General features: G+C 29.4%; 1 protein-coding gene across 10 annotated transcripts in view; it reads right to left on the bottom strand.

The window, feature by feature from the left end:
• The window catches only part of LOC105831072 (acetylcholinesterase), a 474,599-nt gene that overhangs the window by 443,006 nt on the left and 5,257 nt on the right, over positions 1 to 26,336 (bottom strand). For 6 of the 10 annotated variants that reach the window (XM_036283861.1, XM_036283858.1, XM_036283854.1 and 3 more), the window contains one exon: positions 20,412 to 21,878. In XM_036283861.1, the coding sequence (XP_036139754.1) occupies positions 20,412 to 21,558 (1,147 nt within the window). In that variant the 5' untranslated portion in view covers positions 21,559 to 21,878. Of the gene's footprint in view, positions 1 to 20,411; positions 21,960 to 26,336 lie in introns of those variants that run through there. The other 4 variants (XM_036283859.1, XM_036283856.1, XM_036283857.1 and 1 more) reach the window with 2 other exon arrangements.

The raw sequence follows: 26,336 nt of genomic DNA on the forward strand, positions 1-26,336 counted from the left end.
ACGCATTTCCCTCGTGCTCCAGCGCGCTCTTCATCTCCTCTTCTTCATTAAACCCTCCCTGTCACTCCATTTTTCACTTCTCTCCTTTGTTTCACTCCGATTCTTTCATCTTGCTATACTTCTTTCTTCTTAGATCTTCCGTCTTCCCTTCAATGTCTCGATCACCTCTTCCTCTCCTCCATTCAAATCACTACGTCCCTCGTCCTCCTTCTTCCTCCCTTCTCACTTTTTCTCTCTTTCTTCCGGAGCACATTTTCACACTTCCTCACTCACCCGCGCCATTTTTCTATCCTCTCTATATATTATATATATATATATATATATATAATACTTTAAAATTATTTTTTAAATATTAATATAATATTTATGTTACAATGATTAATTATTTGAAATAATAATTTAGGAAAAATATTTATATAATGTTTAATTTATATTTATTTAATATTGATTTAACAATTTAATAAATCGTTTAAAATAATATTTATATAACATTTATTTAATGTTTTATTTTATGTTATACATTTACTTTACCTTTAAAAAAATATTTAAAATAATATTTTATATTTATTTATCTAATATTGATTTAATATTTAAGTTACAATAATTATAATAGTTTAGGACAAATATTTATATAATATTTGGTAATTATTTACATTAGCGATTCCTCATCGATTTTGATGACCTTTAAATATGTTGTCAAGGTCATCATTCTGAACAACTTTTCCCTATACATGTTATCGCCGCTCGGTCTTCGTTTTTGAGTTATACACAAAAAATTATTAATAAAAGAATTAAATAAATACGATACTTACAGGTAGCTTTGATAACCTTGACCATAATATGTTGTTAAGGTCACCTTCCTGAGTGACCTTGAAAATATTTTAACCGTCGCTCGTGATTTATTTAAAAGTTTACAACAAAAAAAATTTTATAAGTCTGATACATAATATTGGTGCTTCAGATACAGCACCGATCTCCTATCTTCATGGCACAGAACAATGTGAAAACAAACGCGTGGGCGGGGAAGGGGCTCCGCGGGGAGCCTTTCTCCCTGCACCCTCTCCCCCTAATTTTTTCTAACCTAACCCACACATTTTAAAGTCGATATTTGGTTAATGCAAAAATATTGGAAACGAACAGCGTGGAAAGTCGCAAACCTATGTGGTACTGTACAAGTGTGAATGTCGTTTACTTTACGTTTCATAAACATGATACATGATATCAGTGTCTTATGTAAAGTAAACGACATCCACGCTTGTACAATACCACATAGGTTTGCGACTTTCCACGCTGTTCGTTTCCAATATTTTTGCATTAACCAAATATCGACTTTAAAATGTGTGGGTTAGGTTAGAAAAAATTACGGGGAGGAGGTGCAGGGGGAGGGGCAGAGCCCCTCCCCGCCCACGCGTTTTCTGCTGTATCACATTATTTTTCAACTATTCACACAAAACAAGATCCTCACAAATACATGCACATATTATCGCACCGGCAGGAATGATGTAACTTTTTGGTGTAACTTTTTTTGTTGTAAACTTTTAAATAAATCACGAGCAACGGCTAAAATCTTTTCAAAGTCACCCAGGAGGGTGACCTTGATGATGTGTTATGGTCAAAGTTATCTGAGCTACCTGTAAGTATCGCATTAATTAAATATTTTTATTAATAATTTTTTGTGTATAACTCAAAAACGAAGACCGAGCGGCAATAACATGTATAGGAAAAAGTTGTTCAGAATGATGACCTTGACAACATATTTAAAGGTCATCAAAATCGGTGAGGAATCGCTAATGTAAATAATTACCTAATATTTAATTAATGTTTATTTATTATTAATTAATATTTTAATAAATTGTTTAAAATAATATTTACGTAACATTTATTTAATGTTTATGTAATAATTATTTTGCATTTAAAAAGTTGTTTAGAATAATATTTAAAAAAATATTTAAATTATGGTTGGAAAACTTCACTAATTATGTAATAATTATTTTGCATTTAAAAAGTTGTTTAGAATAATATTTTAAAAAATATTTAAATTGTGGTTGGAAAGCTTCACTAATTATGTAACGTAAATCAAGTGTAAAGAGGAAGTGAATCTATGTAATGAAAGAGTCACAAAAGCGTATAAATAAAACCTCTAAGGCACAGATTAAAACATCGGAACATAAAAAAAGTGGAGATTAAGACAACATTGCACTTATTGAAATAATATGGCATATTAACAATACTTAACAATTATAAGAAATGACATTTATTTTTTATTTTTTTACGAACAGAGCAAAAATAGATCTTTTCATATTTCTCATACTATTTCGCATATGTGAAAATCAGTAAAAAATTGTAATACTTTATATTTATTTATAAAAATATAAGTTAACTATACATGTTTCATTCTTCTGATAACATCCATTGAAATAATGTATAACAAATATGTATGCATTAACATTAGGTATTCATGGATCATCACGAAGCATTAGAATGCGTACGATCTTCAAGCAACGTCAGGAATGGTTTGACACTTGGATGGGTGACCGTTTTTTCAGACGTAGAAATTAAATATGTTCTAACTGGTACTGTGGCTTGGCTGAAACATGTATGGACTTCTCCCCTTTACAAAATTATTGCAGAAATTTATTAGATTGATGAGGTTACGTTGAATTTATCAAAATAATTTAATAATGCAATCAATTTTTTGCTTTTGTTGTAATTATGTTTAGTAAATATTTAAAAAATTATTTACCAAATGTCAAAAAAACATTTTCTTAAATTTTAAAACAAATATTTATTAAATGTTAAAAAAATATTGTCCAAACATTTAAAAAAACGTTTTCTTAATTTAAAAAAGGGAACTTATCTCATTATTTTTAACGTTTTTAGAAATGTTTTTTAAAATGTTTTTTAAATACTATTGAAAACATTTTTTAAATATTGTTTTGCTGATTGGGACTTAAACAATCTTTTTTTTTAATTAAATATATTCTGTAAGATATCTCAATGATAAGAATCAACTAATAGAGAAACGGGCAAATGAGCCAATACTGAATGTTATTTTATTAAATGTATCATATTGACAACTCAAACAAATAAACGTTTCGATTAGTAATCAGATTATTATCAAAATACAAAAATAAACCACAAATTAATAATACATAGTTAAAGTCAAGCCAGATTAAATGTGTGACATTATTCTTTTAGTAATAATTAACCCATTAACGCCCAAACGGAGACATTTTTAACATAATCTTCAGCGATTTTATTTGCAATGTTAAAGGTCTATAAAAAATTTCAAAAATATCATTTCTTAGGTAAAATTTTACGCTCTTTTAGAATCTATTGTTAAAAGTTGTGTAAAATAAAATTCAAAAAAATTAGAGCGATTTTTAAGTAAAAAAAGACGAAAAAAATCGCTTTTTTTTATTTTCTTTTTACATTAAAATAGTATGAAACTCCAACTCTTTTCGCAACCATTGGTGCACAAAATAATTGTACTTTAAGAGTATATTTGTCAAATTTGTCAAAATTGTCATTTTCATTTAAAAATGGCGGTTAAATCGCAAAAATTTACAAATTGTCATATTTTTTCCACAATAATTTATAAATTTCGGATAACTAACAGCTTATTATCATTGAAATAATGAGATTGATATTTGCAGTTAATTTTTTATTAAATACTCAATTTTTAATATGGTGAATTCAATATGGCGACTAAAAAGGTGCATCGTCAAGGACCTATCGTCGATTTTTCTACATTTTTCCTAAATTTCTCTATGAATCTTTTCTCAAAAACTGTCTTATGCATGATTTATTATCAGTTTATAAATTTATTTATTAGTATATATCAATGGACATAAATTTATGAAGTTATAAAGCAGTAAATTTAAAATAGTAGAAATTGTTGGCTATTAATTCTTTGAAACATGCGTTTTTTATGGAACTCTGTATGTATGTGTTTCGGCGGTCGCTGATTACAAATTTGGAGTCTTGGAAAATTGGAAAATTTTTTAAATTGAAGATGACGGATTCAATATGATGGACGAAATTAATAAATAATATTGTAATGCATGTCAATTTGAGTATCTAAGAGGTTTTAAAATCGCTGATTACAAATCTGAAATCGGAATTAAAAAATTAAAAATGGCATACTCAATATGGCAAAAAAAGATTTTAAAAAGTGACTTAAGAAGTTAACTTCGACATACATGTACATACTTATTTACATGTAAGAAAAAACCATAAAAAACAGCCCTTATCAAGGCTAAAAGACGTGCAAAATCTGATTTGGCAATCTCCACGCGGTGCACATTGGGTAGCGCTAATGCCGTCGGTAGCTACCGTTGAAAGACTACTGCTTGGGAATCTTATCTATACCTATGGGTAGCGGTCTTTATTGAACAGCGTCCTATATATGACCTTTGACGCCATCTATCTTGATAACGGTTGATTTTGGATCTTGGACCATTGGGATTTTTGATCGGGAGGTCTTCAACTACAACATATTGCATTTTCAGCCAATTCGACGGGTAGCCAATTTTCCCCTTATGTGTGTGCGTGGTCCTTTATATCCATCGATATACATATACTAATAAATAAATTCATAAACTAATAATAGTACATAAAACAATTTTCGAGAAAGGATTCATGGAGAAATTTAGGAAAAATGTAGAAAAATCGATGATTTTCGCAACTTTTTGGTCACCATATTGAATCCGCCATGTTAAAAATTGTGTACTTTGTCGAAAATAATGCAAATGTCAATTTCAATAATAATAAACTGATAGTTATCCAAAATTTATGAATTATTATAGAAAAAAATACAACAATTCGTAAATTTGTGCGATTTAGCCGCCACTTTTCAATGAAAATAACAGATTTGACAAATTTGAAATATATACCCTTAAAGTACATCTATTTTGTGCACCAATGGTTGCGAAAAGAGTTGGAATTCCATACTATTTCAATGTAAAAAAAAATATTGAAAAAAAAGTTTTTGCGATTCTTTAGCATTTTTCTATGTAAAAGTCGCTATAATTTTTTTGGACTTTATTTTACACAAATTGACAAATAGATTCTGAAAGAGCATAAAATTTTACGTAAAAAATGAATAAATGATACTTTTCAAATTTTTGATAGACCTTTAACATTACAAATAAAGTTGCTGAAAATTATATTAAAAATACGTCCGCTTGGGCGTTAATGGGTTAAAACAAACTGTGTAATTAGCGGAAATCTATAAATAAAGCCCATAACGGATATCAGAGTTTAAAATCAGGAGTGTCGAGGACAGTAAAATGAAACATTCCATTCTTTGCGATGTGAAAAACCGATTTTTTAGTATTATGTGTTTAAAATAATACATTGTAGAACCAGATAGAAGAACAAGAAATAAAATTAATACTTGCTTGCTAATGCTGTAGTTAAAATATGTACTCAGTAGGTGGAAAAAGAAACAAAGATTTTAGAAAAACAAACGTGCTCTTTGGTGTCAAAAACATGAGTGATGAGAGTTGTGGTGGAAAAATAGGTAAGAGTAAGGTGATAAAGAAGAAGGAGAGCGAAGAGAATAAAATAAGAAAATAAAAGAAAAAGCACTGAAGAATGAAAAAATTGACATCTAATCAGAGTTAAGGCTATAATTCCGCAATTATTAGACATATTATCGCTAATGTGTTTAAGATCTGTAAATACGATTCTGATAGAAATTCTTTATCATTTTGCTTATTTAAGCTCATTTTTTGTTGTTTAACAAGTAGCATCTCAAAAATGAATTTTTTAAAACCCTTTAACGCTCAAATGCACAAAACTTTTTCGTAAATTTTGACGGCGTAGACTTTGTATAAAACGGACAAACTTTTTATCAATTAGTACTTTTTTAGGATGTTTCGAGTATGCTCTTTCAAATGCCGCCGCGAAAAATTAAAAATATGTTAACAACATCGAGTTTTTGAGCTTTTTTTCAAAAAAGGCACGATTTTTTTCGAGTAAAATTTTTTTAAAAGTGCATTTTCTTTATCGTAACAGGTTTGGATTAGGATCGGAACTGCATAAAGCGTGCACTTTTTAATTGTACTTGAAGACTATGCAGCGCAAAATTTTTTTTTTAATATAGTGTATCGAATATGGCCGCCGAAATGTTCGAAATTTTGGAAATCTTAATTTTTTACAATTCTTTCTGTTCAAACAATCATAACTCGATTTACTAATGCTCAGTAATCATTTATTGTTAGAAACGTTTGACCATATTAGTTTGTACCTTAAAAAATAAAATTTAATATGGCGTTTCCTATATGGTGGCTAGGATTAGCAAAAACACCGAAAAAAGTAGTATAATTCGTAGTTTTTTGTATATTTCCATGTACTAATGTAACTGTGGAGTACAAAAGCAACTGTGTGTGTGAACATACATTCAGGAAATAATTATAAATGAAAACTGATGATATTACTGACTTTTAAATCTTTGCCAATGACCATGTCAGAGTTACCAATTCTCACGACGTGAAGGTGGATGATTATTGAGAATTTTTTTTGTATTTTTTTATATTTTATTTATTTTTTTATAATTTTTTATATTTTTATTTGTCAATTAAAAAATTTTTTTCTTTGTAATTAAATCTAACTACTCTCGAAACATGTCTTATAAAAATATAAATTACCTTGTAGAAACGGAAAAAGGCAGTAGATCTCCTACCGTTTGCGCAGCCTGTTGGCGTGAGCATCTGAATTGGCATCGCTGGCTTGTCGTAGTTAAACATTGCGTGTGGTTACTAAATATCGGTTGTAAAATATGGATAGCTAACGTTTTAGTGTTTATATATACTTATATATATACTTATATATATACTTATATATATAGTGGTTATAGTACTTTATTTATTATATACCATGTGATTATAGTTATAAAAAAACACGAAACCAAATTAGTTAGCTCTCAAAAATACTGTTCAACAAAAAATATAAAGTAAAAACAAATAAATTTTGTAAATATTGCCATTTATATTTTTGTAAGACATGTTTCTAGAATCATTAGATTCAATTATAAAGAAAAAAAATTTGTGTAACTAAAAAATAAAAATATGGAAAATTATTAAAAAATTAATAAAATATAAAAAAAAAACAAGAAAAAGATTCTCAATAATTGTCCACCTCTACACGATGAAAATTGATAACTCTGACATGGAAGTTATTGGCAAAGGACGATTTAGAAGTTAGTAATGTCATTAATTTTCACTTATAATTATTTGTTGAATTGGATGTATGTACACACTCGCATACAGTGCACATAGTTGCTTACGCTCCAGTCACATTAGTACATGGAAATATATAAAAAACTACAAATTATACTACTTTTTTTGGTGTTTCCGCCAATCCTAGCCGCTATTTTGGAACCGCCATATTGGATTTCTTTTTATGGTACAAACTAATATAATCAAACATTTTTAAGTGATTAATGAGCAATAGTAAATCGAATTACGATTGTATGAATAGAAAAAATCGTAAAAAATGAGAATTTCCGAAATTTCTGACATTTAAGCGGCCATATTCGATCCGCCATGTTAGAAAAAATTTTTGCGTTGCATAGTTTTCAAGTACAACTAAAAAGTGCACGCAGTTTCGATCCTAATCCAAACCTGTTACGATAAAGAAAATCCACTTTTTAAAAAATTTTACTCGAAAAAAATCGTGCCTTTTTTTAAAAAAGCTTAGAAACTCGATGTTGTTGACATTTTTATCAATTTTTCGCGGCGACATTCAAAAGAGCACACTTGAAACCTCCTAGAAAAGTACTATTTGATAAAAAGTTTGTCCGTTTTATACAAAGTCCATGCCGTCAAAGTTTACGAAAAAATCTTGTGCATTTGAGCGTTAGAAGGTTAAGACGGTTTTTTATCTAAAATTTTGACATGCTTTCAGCCAAATTCTTGTTTGTTCGAAAATATTTTAAATTATTTTTTCTTAATTTTTAACAAAAAACGGAAAATACATATTAAAAAATCGTGGTCTTTTGTTTAATACTAGCTATTCTGTAAAAATGATTTTAAAAAAATTCTTTCGTTTAAGTACAAGGGATATATATATATATATATATATATATATATATATATATATATATATATACTTATAAATTAATGGAGAATAGGATAGAACGGGAGTGGCTCACTTGGACACAGTGCAGATGGACACGTTGCAAATGGACACGAACTAATGTACACGGTTCAAATGGACACGGTTTATTTGGACACAGAAATTTTGTACACCATAAAGTTGTACACCGCAAAGTTGTACACCGCAAAGTTGTACACTGTACATTTCTATACCCTTCTGTTTAGGGCACCCCTACCGACGGGGTGGGTGTGGGAGTGGGGCCAATGGCTCCCCTTGCACGTTTAGAAACAGCCATAGGAATAACATTCAACATTTTTGACAAATTTGCAAGTATTTGGGAGGAATTTTCATCCAATAATGCTTGCAATTTGGCATCCTTAAACTTTTTGGCTGTTCGGAACAATCTTTGTCTTCTACACTGAAATCACCACTTTTGAATCGTTTAAATTAATCTTATATTTTTTCCGATGAAGTTTGTTCGCCATAAGTTTCAAAAATTAATTGATATATATATTAATTGATATTGAATACGCTTCAGCTGCAGTTTTCTTCAAATCAAAGTGAAGAAATACATCTTGAAAAAAGCACTTATCACAATTCATTTTAAATCAATTTAAAAAATATATTTCCTAGTAGCACAAAACTAGTAGCACAAAACTTTTCTAGTAGTACAATATTATAAAGTAATGTAAATGCAATATTGTAAATGGACGTTTCAGCTTATTCAGCTAATTTGTTTAAACAGCAATATTGGTTCAATATTGATTTAACATTGGGTCAATATTAAGCCAAATTAGTCAACAATACTAATTCACTTTTTCATATAGAATATTAATTGAAAATTAAATGTTAATTAAAATTCTAATTTGGAACCAATATTTTTATTGGCGTTATATTAAGAAAAAATTGACCCATGCACTCCCAATACAATCAATATTTAACCAATATTAATCAATGTACCATCATTGTATTGTGCTACTAATGTCTGTTTTCACAAAAATGAATTTTTGTGTACTGAATTGACAGATGTCCCATCTTCAACAGATAATCAATTTTAGCTATCCACAAGGAACACACAATATTTTTTTAACGTTTTTTAAACATTTATTTTTTATTATTTTTACATTATTAACGTTTATTGTATAAATAATATTTATTTAATAATATTTATTAAACATTTGTTTTACATTAATTATTTATTTCAAATAATAAATAGAAAATAATCAAAAAAAATATTTATAAAACGTTTATTTAATATTTATAAATTATTAATTTTTTATTAAAAATAATAATTTAAGAAAATTATTTAAGTAATGTTTATTTAATATTTATATAATTTTTATTTTACATTTAAAAAATTGTTTAAAATAATATTTAAAAAAATAATGATTTAGGACAAATATTTATATAATATTTAATTGATGTTTTTATAACATTAACTTGACATTTTAATAAATTGTTTAAGATAATATTTACGTAACATTTATTTAATGTTTATGTAGTAATTATTTCACATTTAAAAAGTTTAAAATATAATTTTAAAAATATTTGACTTCTGGTTAGGAAGCATTACGACTATGGGGCATAAATCAAAAGTGGAAAGGAACAGTGAATCTATATAATAAGAGTGTTAAAAGCGTATAAATGAAACCTCTAAGAGACACATTGAAACATCGAAGAGACAAATTGAAACATCGGAACTTCAAGAAAGTGGAGATTAAGACAATATACATTATCGAAACAATATGGCATATTAACAATACTCAAAAATTATAAGAAATGACATCTATCCTTCATTTTTTAACGAACACGACAAAAATAGATCTTTTCATAAGTTATTCCACATGTAGCTATTTCGCATATGTAAAAATTAGTAAAAAACTGTAAAACTTTATGTTTAATTATAAAAATATGAGTTAACTATACATGTTTTATCCCTTTAACAAGCTATTGAAATGATCTATAACAAATATGTATGAATAAACACGAAGTACTCATGAATCATCACAAAGTGTTAGGTTGCGTACGATCTTTGAAGTCAAGCAACATCGAAAGTGGCTAACAGTTGGATAGGTGACCGTTTTTTCGGGCGTATAAATTAAATATGTTCTAACAGGTACGACTGTGAATTGGCTGAAACATGTCTAATCTTCTCCCCTAAATTATCGTAGAAATTAAGCGATGCTGGACTGGTGAGGTCACGTTGAATTTATCAAAATGATTGAATAATGCAAACAATTTTTTGCTCTTAAAACATTAAGCAAATGTTCAGTAAATATTAAAAAAAAAATTGTTTAAACGTTAAATAAATGTTTATTAAATAATAACAGAATATTTTTTTTAATGTAAAATAAACATTTTTTTCATGAGAAAAAGGGGACTTATCCCATTATTTAAATGGTTTTTTAAATGTTTTTTATCTCATTGGGTACCGAAGTTCACTACTTTCACAACTACAGCCGTTCACTTGTAAGCGGCGAGAACTAAGTTTAATGCCTTAATAAATAAAAATTTTTATTAGCCTTTTACACTTTAATTTAAAACACTTTTTCTAAATTTATACAAGTATCTTATATTTCTGTTTAGCTAGACACAACATTTACCGCGACAATATTCAAGGATTATATTAATATAATTACTAACTTATTAATAGAGAGAGGTAATATGGTACCTGTACCCAATTTGCTCCACCTAAGCTTTTGAGATTTTTCTAATTTTTTGATGAATACAAAATTAAAAAATAAGGGTCAGATTTAAAGTAAAAAACATTTCTAAAACTAAAAAAATATATGAAACATTTTCAATTATTTATATAAGTAGATATAATAAAGATTTTTAAAAAAGATAGAGATGTAGTTCCGAAAAAGTGAAACCCCCAATTTTGCTGAAATTTTTGCCAAAACTTGTCCTTGAATTAAATATAAATTCTTTAGAAGGATTTTCGCCGATAAAGCGTTGTTTGCCCTTTACCACTCCTAAAGTTGCAAACATTTTTATTGTATATCTCTGAAGGTATTAATTTTAGAAAAAAGTTTTAGATACAAAATGAAAGTCCTAAAAAATCCTATAAGAAAGGTTATATGCATTTTTTTAATAAACTTATTATTTAACTTATTATTAAACTTATTATTAAACTTATTATTCATCTTTTGCATATTAATAAGATATATTGTGTTTCTAGTAGTAGTATCCGTGACCATAATGGCCAAGCAACACATATTAGTCAAGATGACATCAAACTGATATCAATTTGAAGTCAAATAAAACGAAGTCATTTTGACGGCAAACAGTCCTTCGATATCGATCAATTTTTGATGTCATTTGGTCATCAAAATGACATCACATTGACCATTTTATAAAAATTTATCCATAAACTTGCATAGCTAATTATAGTTATAAAGAAAATTCCAATCACAATTTATAATAGAAATGCGATTGGGTAGTAACGGGTACAGAGTACAGACAGCACAATATTGTTTATAATATTACTACAGCAAAGTAAAAAATATTTTTGGCAATGTAATGCATGATTTCCATGTAATTTTTCTTGTACAATCGAATGGCTACTAAATCACTTTTTTTTTTCAAAAAGTCGATTTTCGTAATTTGTTTAAACAAATTTTGTTATAAACAAATTAAAACAATTTTTTTACGCCTAAAATGTTCTTTTGACCTAAAATAAAGGTTCCAATAGTTACTTTTCCAATCCTTCCGTTGGTCCAGTCATGGGCATTAATGGGTTAATCAGTCACTATGTCATAAATACCGTGAGAAATGATGCCGAATCGACATCGACGTCTTTTTAATCATTATTTCTCAGCAGGGTGGAGAGGGGAAGGGTAGCCGCTGCGCGACACAATGCTTTCAATAATGCATTATTTCCAATACATGAAAAATGATTGTATTAAAATTTGTTACAAAAAATTAAGTGATTTTAGTAAATATAACTCAAACCTGACCAGGAAATCTATTGTATAACTTTATTATCTGTTAATTAATGAATATTAACATTTAATTAATATTTATAATTAATATTAATTTAATAAATTAATATTTATTACATTATTTTATTAAATTAAGTAAAGTTCATATTTATTGTAACTTAATATAAATATTAATTTATTATTTATTAATAAATATTAATTTAAAAGTATGTTAATTTTCGTTACATACTACACTTGTTTAAATATTAGTGTACAACGTTGTCATTTATATATAAATTATGAAAACCTTAATGCGTCACAGTAATAATATTATGAGTTAAATTGATAAGTTTAATAAATACATCTTTTTTAACATTATATAACAATTTTATTGGCAACATTTTTTGTAAAACTTATTATTTTGTAAAACTTATACTTTTTCAGATATTTTGGAAGTCTGACTTGTGTATAGAGATAAAAAGATAAAGTCTAATTAAAATAATTTAATGTCATAATATCGCTTATTTATTAACAGATATCACTTTTCCTACACAAATTTATGCAAATAATGCATCCATATACCAGATATAATGGAAGCAAATAAAAAGCATGAGGTCAAAATAGAATCAAGTTAAAGTCATTTTGAATCAATGACGAATTTCGAGTCAATTTGATGTCTTTTTGACATCAAAAGACTAATATGTGTTGCTTGGGTTTCACAATACAAAAAATTTTCTTTTTATAATTATAAACAAGATGTTTTAATAAAAATGTAAAGTAAATGTAGTGTTAAAAAGCATAAAGAGCTATAATATGAATTGCGGATATTTATAATTGCTACATGATAGTTGTACAAAACAAAAACTTATCTATTAAATTTTAGATTCAAAAGAACAAAATTTAAATAAAGTGCAATTACAAGCCATAGAACGCAGATATTGATCAGTTAACTGACATAAATATGTACATCGTATCGACTTCCTACGCGATATATTAGCGCTTTCTGTGAAATTTGTTGTGTAATTATTTGAAAATTAGGGGTGAGCTAAATAAGGTACATGGTCATATTGGGTACAGATACTTTACACCTATTATATTGTTGCGCGCTGTGCGTCGCCCGATACATCCCTGAAGCGCCAGTCAGCTGACGGACCGATCGATATTATCGATCGGCCGGTTGCCGGGAGAAATTTCCCTGATAGCACAAAGAGTTTCAGTTATGTTGCAGAGACGTTTCAATGTTTCAATTGTGTATCATCACATTTGTAATAATTCTGAGACTACCTTTTTTTTAAACATTACATTTGCAACATTTCTGCAATCATCTTGATTGAAACTTTACATTTGAAATGTTATACCTGCAACGTAGTATTTTGTAATATTACAAATACAAAATTTCTGAAACCTTTCATATGATATGTTTGGCGCACATTCTCGGCAACGCGGGTACAACGCCAAAGAGCATTATGCAAGTTACGTCTCATGTCATGGCATCCTCATGTATATGCTTATGGGTTATAGGTGTGTTTATGGTAAATAAATATATAATTATATATAATTTATTTATGATAAATAAAAAATAAAAATTTGTACAAGTAATATTTTGTAAATATTTATAAATATTTTATAAATGTTTTTATAATATTTATGATAAATCTTTATGATCTGTCAAATCTAAGACCACAAAAATATTTATAAAATATTTGGATAAAAATATTTATAAAATATTTGGATAAAAATATTTATAAAATATTTAAATAAATATTATAAATATTTTGTAAATATTTTATAAATATTGTGTGTTGTCTGGGATATAATTTAGTTTTATCAAAAGAACAGAACAAAAACATATTTTTATAAGTTATTCCACATGTTATTTTGCATATGTAAAAATCAGTAAAAAAACTATAGATTTATATTTATTTATAAATATTATTTAACTATACGTTTCATGTTTCTGACATCTATTGAACTGATCTATAACAAATATGTATTCATGAGTATCAAGTGTTCATGGATCATCGCGAAGTGCTAGGTTGCGTACGATCTTCGAAGTCAAGCAATGTCGACGGCGGTTCAGAGTTGGATGGGTAACCGCAGAAGTTAGGCAATGCCAGATGTGACCCTGGTGACTATTTTTTTTATATTATAATTATGTTATTTCAATATTTTTCACAATGGAAGTTCTGCATATATAGGACATGTATCTAAAATATTTTCTAAAACGTCAAAATAACGGCGACTTTTACTATCTGGAATAGTCATATTCCCGTAATATTTCAGAAACGTTCTTGCGGACTAAAGCGGACATTTTAACATTGCTGCAACCTTACAGAAACATTGCAGAGACATAACGTAACGTAACTGTAATAGTTTCAATATTTCAGTGTTATGTCTCTGCAACATTGCAGAAACTTTTCTGTGCTATCAGGATTGTAATAAATAAATGAATTGAACGGCTGGAAGCGCGCAAGATTCGACGACTGGAGGAATTCGGACCCGGTAATTCTTTGTGGGAGCCTGGCCAGCTTTACGAAGAAGGGAGCCCGAGAAAAACATCCCTGGAAGTAGAGGACTTTGGTGGACGTAGCCCGGAGGCCCGTTGCAGCAGCAAGGGCAGGGCAGGAAATCATCCTGGAACCAGAGAAGATCCTTTTCTAGAAGAGGTGTCGCAAGCTGCTTTTTGGATTGTCGGGACGACAATCCAGAAGAGGGGGGGGGCAGTGTTGCGCGCCGCGCGTCGCCCGATACATCCTTGAAGCGCCAATCAGCTAACGGTAATAAATAAATGAATTGAACGGCTGGTTGCCGGGAAATGTTTGTAAATAAACTTCTTTGACAGTTTAGCGTCGGATTCCTGCCGAGAACGTGTCAAGCGCTCATCCTGTTTGGGTTTGTTTTACAATAAAGTTACTTAAATACATATTACGGTTTAGTTTTCCTTCGGCTCGAGTGTGTGTGTGTGTGTGTGTGTGTGTGTGTGTGTGTGTGTGTGTGTGTGTGTGTGTGTGTGTGTGTGTGTGTTCCTTTGGTGACGCGACGCAACAATATCCTATACATAGTTTTTATATGAAAAGGAATTACTTATTGCTAAAAATATCTAAACGTTAGTAGCTAGTTTGTTTTTTCTGCCATTTCTAAACACTACAAAAGATGAAATACATTTGCTACTCAACTATATCAGTTAAAATTAAAGACATGTTTAACACAAATAGCAAAGAAAATTGCATTTATTTCTCAATATTTTACGTGCATAAAATCATTTATTTAAATCGCAATTGTTTATGAGATGGTCACATACATTAGTTTTAATAATGAATATTTTTTGCTGTAGGTGATACATTTTAATAAATTGAACTCCGGCTCCAACATTAGTTATTTTTATTTAGAGGACACATCTTAACTTTCATGACTATATTTTAATTTTGTTGGCTAATTCTTTCTCTGTATGTACTATCTTACAAATCTATTTTATCGAGTGTGCCTTACGTTATATCCAAATTTTATATTTAAAACTATTACAAAAATAAAGAGTAGAAAAATATAAATAAACAAATAGTTCCAGTTACGAACATGTAAAATGACCTAATATTATAAATAATATACTTATATTATATAATTTACGCAGAAAGGATTGTAAAAATAATTTTTTTATTTAAAGAATTGGTCATTAGATTTTATATAAGAACAAAATTCTCCATAGATATATAAATTATGGTTTTTTACTTCTTTAGTTAAGCAGATGTTCTTATTACTATTAATAAAATAAAATGTTTAATTTCTACGAAATAAAGAGAGACTTATATCAGTTTTGACGACTTTTCTCTAACATAATTATGTCAATGTAATACATCATAAAAAGTAAATTTTTATTATTATTTAATATAATAATATAATAATAATAATAATAATAATAACCTATTGATTTCTGTTTCCTTCTCTCCCTTTCTCTCTCTTTCTATCTCTTTCACACACACACACACACACACACACACACACACACACACACACACACACACACACACACACACACACACACACACACACACACACACACACACACACACTCTTAATTAAACTTTTTTATAGCTATATACACAAAAAATTTGATCTCACTAAAAATTACTCTTTAAGCAACGTAGTACTCTATCCTCGGTCTGCCATTACTGGAAACCTGTTGCCAATATCTGATGATACGTGCGAAATTTAATCCAATTTCAGCAATAGCTCCGGCGTTTTATCCTTGTTCCACGTGTACACTATTTAATCCATTTTACTTATTTTTGTCTGTATTTAATAAATAAAAAATGACTACCATTCAATAATAAATTCGATGCACGGGAATAAATTTAAACGACAAAAAATTTCGATAACTTTCTTTTCTTCCCTCTAGAGTGACTATAAATAAAAAAAACATCAAAATTGCCCTGTAGCTCTCGATCATTACCAAAGCTTGATTAACCGATTTAGCGAGGAAGCTTAGTTATATTTTAAATTAAACTCCGCACGCATGTAACATGTGTGCGTTTACGCAGTCTCTGTAGACAATACCGATTTATCATCACGGGACGACATTTGCATGTTGGATAGATGCACCAACACCAAAGAATGCCAGGATAATCAAACATAAGACAACGATTCTGCATGGGAAACAATATGGTTATTAAATCGATAGTAACGGCTTGTCGAGAATAAACATATACTATAGCAGTGTATCAGTGTAAACTTCCAATTAGATTGCTAGAATATAGCTTATACGATGACATAATAAATGATTAATAGGAAAAAGCACGTACTCCACATTTATTAATCTCTCTGTTATTCAATTGATTAAATAAACCATGAAAAATACATAATAATTAATTATAAAAATCATATTTCAAAATTCTTTAAAATAGAAAACTTTAACATTTTGTATAATAACATTTTGTAAGATAACATTTTGTACGCATATTAAAAAAAAATAAGATATTCAAAAATTGATGACATAAAATGACATAAAAATCCGCCTTATTAAAGGGTTATACCACTGTAGCAGCACGAAAATGAGGTACATATTCAATTTTTCTTTCATGTCAAAAAATTTTTTTATCTTAAAACAAGTGCATGTACTTTTTAATATATTAAACTTTAAAAAAAATTTTGTAATAATTTTATTTAAAAATGGCGGCGCAGGAATTAGTATAAGAAAACATTTTTTTTTTTTTTTTTAAGAGCTTCGGGGCTTGCAGGCTAGCAACTTTAATTATTGACTTATAAACAAAAAATATTTTTTTTTAATCTACATTAAATTATCTAGTGCACCACAAAGGGAATTTAAAAAATATTGTTCTTTAAGAAAATGGCAAACATTTAAAGTCAAAATAGTATTTTTAGGTAAAAATTGATGTAAAAAACGGTTAATAACATAAAAATTTTTCAACTAATCAAAAAATTCGTACGTGGTACCTCGCGGAATGTTGTTTTAAAGCTACTGTTAAAATTTCAAATAAATTGAACCAAAATTGTTAAAGTTATGCTGTAAGCCAATTTGAAAAATACAGTTTCGAGAAAAACGCGTTTAAAGTTTTAAAACCGATTTCTTACCTTTTACACGTAAAAATTTTTAAGTTTCAATTTTTTTACCTTTAGTCCGCGATGCCAAGACCATATAATTGTCCTTCTACGGCGATATCTTCCTCCTCTTTCTCTTTGCGAGACAATGTAGAGAACAAGCGCGCCTTTTTTGCGATGTTTATGAGCGAGCGTTTGGTCTGCTATAGGCGCATCTTGTTAAATTTTATACAATAATTGTAACAATTTGGTCCAATGATGATACCTAGCAGCTCCATAATTTTCATAATGCTACATAAACCATCATTAAACACATAAACTGCAATATCAGTAACTATGTCAAGTGTTGTCTTGTCGCTTGAAAAACTCTTGAGTGCTATATTCCAAACGGTAGCATTGAAGCTCTTATTTCTTTTTTAAACAATTACTAATGCCATCTACAATTACTTAGGGAAGTTTATTATTCGAAAGTAAATTACTTGTTACTTATAAAATTCAAAGATTTAAGTGTGCGGCGGCTGTGCTGAGATACGCTCAGAACGACGCTGCGAGTGAACGTTCATAAAAACATAATAAAAATGTTTTAAGCTATAAAACCAATTTAAATTTGTTTTTAAGACATTACGGCATCATTTGAGCAAAAAAATTTTTTTCAATTTTTTGAAAATTTCAGTGGTATAACCTCTTAAGAAAAATACAAGACAAACTCTCTTAAATTTACTTCAATATAGTAGCATATTAATCCCTTGACTGCCATTAACGTCATATGGCGCCGAAAAAAAGTTGACCACGACTATCAATGGCGCCTATAGGTGTGCACTGCAGAAAAAATAGACTTTAATCTATTTCAATTTTCATAAAACTCAGTATCCTATGGTTTTTTTGGTCGTTGAATCCGAATATGATTCAATCAGAATTCCAAAATTGAAAATGGCGGATTTATGGCGGACATCAATTTTTAAAAATCAACAAAATATTTTCATAAAACTCGGAATTTTTTTTAGGACGCTCTAAACATTAAAATTTGAAAATATAAAGTGGCACTACATATTAAAAGTTTAAAATAAAGAATTGACAAATAATTCGTTAAGTACATTTATACAACTTTTTAGACAATATGGATTAGCATGTATATCATGACATTAGCTGGTGAGTACGCTGGTCAATACTTCAAGAAAAATAGTGTTATTTACAATCCCGGAATGCGCGAAAATTATCGAAACTCTACTGTATCAAGATATATAAAAATATATTGATTTCTTAAATTATCTGCAATATTAGATCCGCCATTTTAAATTCTGATATCATATTCAGATTCAGCGATCCAAAAAACCATACGATATTCAGTTTTATGACCATCAGAGTTATTTTGTCAATGCACACTTGGCCTACAAAGTAAAATTTGCTTCCGACAGCCAAGGGGTTAAATACAAATTTTTATATTTTAATCCAATTTTGTATTTTGTTCGCCAATGTTTACTTGAATCAATAAGCATCATCTTTATTAAATTTTCTTCTATAATTGTAAATATAACTTATATATTTAAATTAAAATATGGCATACACTATATATGACTCTCATAAGACAAGTTCATAGCTTTAAGCTACATAATCGTCATTATTATGTGGAATATCATGCATTGTATTAAAGATAATATTTCAATAATCTTCTCATCGACGAAATACATCCAAATTAGCCTGAAGCGCAATATTGTATTCACGTGTAATTTATTATTGGGCATTTAATTAATATACACCAAAACCATGTCGGTTGTTCGCGACATAAACAGGTCTTTATCATTATGTAACTCTTATTTGAAGTAATCCAGTTTGATTATTCATTAAACAAAAGGAATGGTATCTATAAGTGTCAAAAATTTGTCAATGATTTTATTGATGTAATCAACAGCAAACATAAATGATTTTACTATTAAAATTAAAATAAAAATATAAATGCATTTTACTAAACCTTCTGCTTCTTATTTTCCTTTCTATTTTACGATTCGAAGATTATCACGAGAAACACGGATGCACAGAAAGTTAAGTAGATTTAAATATCAATATTTATAAATTAGCATTTATACAAAGCTAGACAACGTAACTCAGTTTAATGCACAGCTCCATATTAAATTTTAATAAGAAACCAATGCTTTAATACGAGAAAGTTTCAAAGCTATCTCTTTTTCTTGAAAATTTTAAATAATTTTAACGTTTAAAAAATAAAAAAAACAATAGACATTTTTATTCTAAAATAAAAAAATCAAATATGTCAAATGTATTAAAAAGTAAAATTTAGTAACAATTATAAGACAGTATATTTTCCGCGAACACATATAAAAATATACACGGTCTGTCTCGCGCTGCGCTTTCACTTGGCGCATTCACTACCGTGTCTCTTGATAATTTTTGGCTGAAAATATGTAATATATTTTTTATTATATAGCTATAGACTGTGAAAAGAGTGTGGCATAAAAGGCAGTGGCGTAAAAAAGCCATATATCTTTAAAAGCTTCAAAAGCAATCATATGTAAATTCCTGTATTTTTACATTGTATGGACTGAGTTATAGTAAGATGTACTGAATTAAATTCTCTCATCCACATCGTGAAATAATCGAAAAAGACTAGTCATCCCATTCCAGGCCATTTCATAATGCCACGCGGCTCTAGGTAGAATAGAGAAAACAACACATATTCTCATTTACGAAGCGGCAGCCGGCCTATAACTTGGCTTAAACAGCTAGCCAACCATAAACAATGCCATAGGCAGTAATGCGTTTTGTGCTTGTGACACGACACTCTTGCCCCGCGCTTCGCTTAGCATTTATTCCTACCTTCGTTCTCGTTATTTCCAATCAGGATCTCAGTGTCTTTAAAATCCGCCTCCCTGACCAAGTCCAACGGATCCTTAGGCAGGAAGACCCCGTCGATAGTAGGCGCCGACGGGAAGCCGAGGATACCCCAATAACTATTCCACTGCTGCACGGAGAGAATTTTCGCATCCACGGACCTCATGCAGGCCATAACTCGTGCCGGATTCTCTTGTAGCATCGTCGAATTGCATCCGCAATCATCCACTAGCACTTGAGCCACCTCGTTCGCTTTCTCGCCGGTCATATAACTCCACGGTGCATTGAGTGTGCCACTCTGAAGGATCCCTCGGCGCACTAGACCTTGCGTGACAGGCGAGATGAGATGCAGAGATACCGAGCTACCACCCGCGGACTCACCGAATATCGTGATCAAGTCGGGATCACCGCCGAAGACACGCGCGTTCTCGCGGAGCCACTTAAGAGCCAGGGCTTGGTCCCAGAGACCCATGTTGCCCGGCGCCTCCTCGCTATTGCTAAAGTGCTGATTGAGATACAGGAAACCGAAGGCGCCGACTCGGTACTGTATCGAAGCGATGATCGAGTTACTAGCCGCTGCCATAATGTCAGCGTCGTAGACGTCCAAGGTGGCAGTACCGCTCATGAACCCACCGCCGTAGACCCACACCAGTATCGCCATGCCGTTGTTACCGACATTGTCCGGCGACTCTTTATGACGTAGACGCAACTTCTGCGGCACCCAAATGTTGAGGTAGAGACAGTCCTCGGAGATGTTGGTGTTTGGATTCCACATCTCCTCACCCTCGAAGCCAGGAAAGTATTCGTAGCGTTCTTGATAGCAGCTATTGGGCAAGATGGTAGCGTTCAGAATCCCATGCCAGGGCTCGATCGGCAGCGGCTTGCGAAATCGCAAAGGCCCGACCGGAGGCTTCGCAAACGGCACTCCGTAGAACACGTGAACTTCACGATCAAGCACCGTCCGAGAGAAACCGCGCATCAACCCGCTAGTAGTCTCTACCACTAAGGAATCATGATTACCACCTTCCTGGCCACCGTGTTGACCATTTGCTCGCGTGATGCACGCGCTGTGCAGGCTCAAGCCTAGCAACAACAACAGCAACGAAGATGGACAGTTCATCCATGAACTCATGATCAGACCGGATATCCTAGCCGCGTAAGTTCGGAATAAGAAAATTTTGCTCCGAGTCAAAATTGACGTCTTCGTTTCTTTTTACCTTCAAAAACTCTCAGTTCTTTGTCTTCTGGATAATGGAAATAGAACTATTTGTCCATTGGTGAATTCGTACGCGATAGTCCCACGAGCGTCTTTACGCGGTAATTAACTTGTCGAGCTTTCACTCGACACACGTCAGTTCTGTCCGATTTCCGAGAAAGAGAGAGAGAAAGAGAGAGAAAAATACCTCTTTTTGTTATCGTTTTCGTTTTTGTCTTTGTTTTCGTCGTCACTGTCTAAGAAAGAATTTTCTCTTATGTATACGATACATCGGAACGATCGCGATATCGGACGGGAAATACTTCAGGAAAATGATTCTTTAATGAAGAGTAAAGCGATTTTGAAAGATAAAGTTTCCTTAGGAATCGTCCATCTTGTTCAAGCTGCACTCAATGCATTTTGCGTGTTGCTTTTTAGCGAAAGAAAATTTTGCCACTCCATAAAAAAGGCATTCATCATATTTTTATCGCTCTCTATATTTAAATCTAATATCGGATTTTTAAAAAACTTAATTATAACCTTCACAATCTGCTATCATGTACAAATAATTGCAATTTAATAAATTTGTACTTATTGGATGGCCAGAGACTGTCATTAATGCATTATGCATTGAACTAAAATAATAAAACAGTCTTGTAATTGCTATCAATTACGCATCCATCTAATGTTTAGTTTTTAATAATTTCAAACTCAGTAAAAATAAAAATATGATAAAAATATATTTGAATGATTCATTCTTTATATAACTGCTACATCATAATTTTTTGTAATACTTAACCCTTTGGCACACATTTTTCTATTAATCAAATTTTTATGAAAATTGGTATATAGAAGTTTTTTGGATTGCTGATCCGCCATGAGATTTTGATGATTCTTTTTCAAAATGGCGACTCACGATTTTGAGTACTTTTTATTGGTTTTTTATGAAAATTAGTATACAGAGGTTTTTCGGAACATTGATCACGAATTAAATTTCAAGGATTCTCTTTTAAAATTGCGGATTAAATATGGCGGCTCACGATTTTGAGCATTTTTTATCGATATTTCATGGAAATTGATTTACAGTATTGCTTGCTGACGTTTTTTTAGTAAAAAGTAATCAATCTTGCTATGTTAGATATTTATTTATTTTTTGTAAAAGTTAATGAAAATATATGCTTTCGAATAATAAACAACTGGAAATTGAATCTTACGAAATTTGAACACGTAGTGTTAGTTTAGTGCAGCACTCGAAATTAGTTGCTTTTTTCAGTCAAATTTTTAATGCGACTGTTGTCTCAGTATTACTCGAAATTTAAAAACCGATAAAAAATACTCAAAATCGTGAGCCGCCATATTGAAAATCCGCCGTTTTAAAAAAAATTTTTCGAAATCTAATGGTGGATTCGTAATCAGCTATTCGAAAAACCCCCGTATACTAATTTTTGCGACTTCATAATTTTTCCTTCACTCCGACATGAATTTTTTGTGAAAAAACACTTTTTTTACACTATTTATTTATATACCAAAATTAACTAATAATAAAGAAAAATTACACCCTACCAAATACTACTAAGACTCTTACATAAGTAAAATTACAAGAAAAAATAATAAAATACAGTATTTGATGTTCGAAAAATTAAAAAAATGACTTCAAGATAGGAGGTCGATATATCGATCACCATGCCACAAAGGATTAAAACAAATATATCTTATATATTTTAAATATTACGCCCATACCGACAATCTATTTTATTTTTGGATTACATTTCTTAAATTACAACTAAAAATAACTAAAAATAAAGTTTAAATACAATTATGGTTACACAACTACAAATTAATACATATGATTCTTAAAAACCTTTACTTTAATGTAAAACATTTTTTAATCGATTATATAAATATTTTATGTTTTTTTACAAAATGCAATATGTAAACGTAATGATATGTAACAATTAGACTAGGTTACTAACTTAATAGATAGATCTCATGCATGAGATATATGCCTTTTATTATATTCTACATGGAGAAAATTTTATATCAAAAATTTCTATGATAAACAGTAAACAGACCAATGAAGGAATTATAAACATTTTTGATATGCTTTTCATCAAACAACAATAACATTTATACTATTTTTGATATAATTCTTTTTTTTATAATTATAGAATATTTTTTGATATAATTCTTTTCTTTTCTCCGTGACTACTGTCATACATAGTAATTTTTAATTATAAAAGTTTCTCTGGGTATATAACTTTTATAATCTTCCCAGATAACAAACACAAGTCATTTTGACATCAAATTTTGGTCATATTGGTACAAATGACGTCTTATGATGCAAATGTGACCATAACATTTTCCAGATGGCAAAGACAAGTTATTTTGATGTCAAATTTTGGTCATATTGGTAAAAATGACGTCCTATGACCAAAATGTGACTATGACATTTAAATGACGGCATATTGACGTTATTTAATGACGTCTTTATAACGTAATATTTTGGTTCTATTTCTCGTCGTCATTCCGTGACGTTATTATGACGTATTAATTCGATCCTGCTTCTCGGTTCGCAAATATAATAAATTGAATTTTATGCGTTTATTTTTTATTAATTTGTGTAAACATAATCAAACATATAAACATATAAACAAACATAAAAAAACTATTAATTCCAAAGACTATATATATTAATCAATCTCTATAGAATTATCCCAGACAGCACACAATATTTATGATAAATATTTATAAATATTTATAAATATTTTTTATATTTATTTTTTAAAAATATATAAATATTTTATACATATTTTACATATAGTACATGAAGAAAAAAAATTTTATTCAACATATTATTAAAATATAGGCTAAATATTTTATACAATATTTGTGGTAAATAAAAAATAAATATTTGTACAAGTAATATTTTGTAAATATTTATAAATATTTCGTAAATAATTTTATAATATTTATAAATATTTTGTAAATAATTTTATAATATTTATGATAAATCTTTATGATCTGTCAAATCTAACAAGGTAACCTCGCAAACCCGTAAATTCTGATTTTAATGAAACTTGGCATAAATGTAGAGGGGGGTGAATACATGAATTTAGAAATTTTTAGTTGGTGCCCAAAAACGGTTTGAAGGGGTAAAACCACCTTTCAAAGTTGAGACATTTTTGCGATTTTTCGATATATCTCATAAACTAAACAAAATTAAAAAATGTTTTATACAAAAGTTTTACAGCATAAATACCTCCATTTAACTACGCTATTCATTTTTCAAAAAAAAAAAAAAAAAAAAAAAATTGTTTTATAAAAAAATTTTTTTTTAATAAATAGCATAGTTAAATAAAGATATTTATACTGTAAAACTTTTGTATGAAACATTTTTTTATATTTTGTTTAATTTACGAGATATATCGAAAAACCGCAAAAATCATCTCAACTTTGAAGGGTGGTTTCACCCCTTCAAACCGTTTTTGGGCACCAACTAAAAATTTCTAAATTCATGTATTCACCCCTTTTACATTTATGCCAAGTTGTCATTAAAATCTGAATTTTCGAGTTCGCGAGGTTCCCTTGTAAAACCACAAAAAATATTTATAAAATATTTGAATAAATATTTATAAAATATTCAAATAAATATTATAAATATTTTGTAAATATTCTATAAATATTGTGTGTTGTCTGGGATATAATTTAGCTTTATCAAAAGAACAGAACAAAAACATATTTTTATAAATTATTCCACATGTTATTTTATATATGTATAAAAATCAGTAAAAAAACTACATTTATATTTATTTATAAATATTATTTAATTATACGTTTCATGTTTGACATCTATTGAACTAATCTATAACAAATATGTATTCATGAGCATCAAGTGTTCATGGATCATCGCGAAGAGCTAGGTTGCGTACGATCTTCGAAGTCAAGCAATGTCGACGGCGGCTTAGAGTTGGATGAGTAACCGCAGAAGTTAGGCAATGCCAGATGTGACTATGGTGTGGTGGGGATAATGATGCTTGTTGAGAAACAACTCAAATTTATTTTTTTTTTACATTATAATTATGTTATTTTAATATTTTCACAATGCAAGTGCTGCATTTATAGGACATGTACCCGAAATAATTTGTAAAACGTCAAAGTAACGGCGATTTTTATTACCTGGGATAGTCATAAAATTGACGTTAAAATGTCGTCTTTATTGTGACGTCAACAGTCTGTGACATTAGGCCGTCATTTTAACGTCATGAAGACGTCAATTAGTGACGTCAATAATAGTCAGGGAATGATCAAAATTTGACGTCAAAATGACTTGTGTTCGCTACCTGGGTTAAATGATATGGCTGTATACTGATGTTCAATGATGTCTTTATGACGTGATATTTTGGTCCTGTTTCTCGCATTCTATGACATCATAATTTGATCCTGCTTCTTGGTTAACAAATATAATATTTTTTATTTTAAGTTTTTATGTTTTAATTTATATAAACGTAATTAAAACATAACATATATAAACTAAAACATTTAAAAATTGACTAGACAACACTATTGATAATAATTAATGTAATATTTTATACTATTACTTAATTATACAATTAAGTAATTTATACCATTAAGTTGATACTATTAATATTTTAGAATTACATAATTTATCTTTATCAGAAAGTCAGTGCAAAAACATATTTTTATAAGTTATCTCA

Source organism: Monomorium pharaonis, chromosome 3 (genome assembly GCF_013373865.1).
Source record: "Monomorium pharaonis isolate MP-MQ-018 chromosome 3, ASM1337386v2, whole genome shotgun sequence".
Lineage (NCBI taxonomy): Eukaryota > Metazoa > Arthropoda > Insecta > Hymenoptera > Formicidae > Monomorium > Monomorium pharaonis.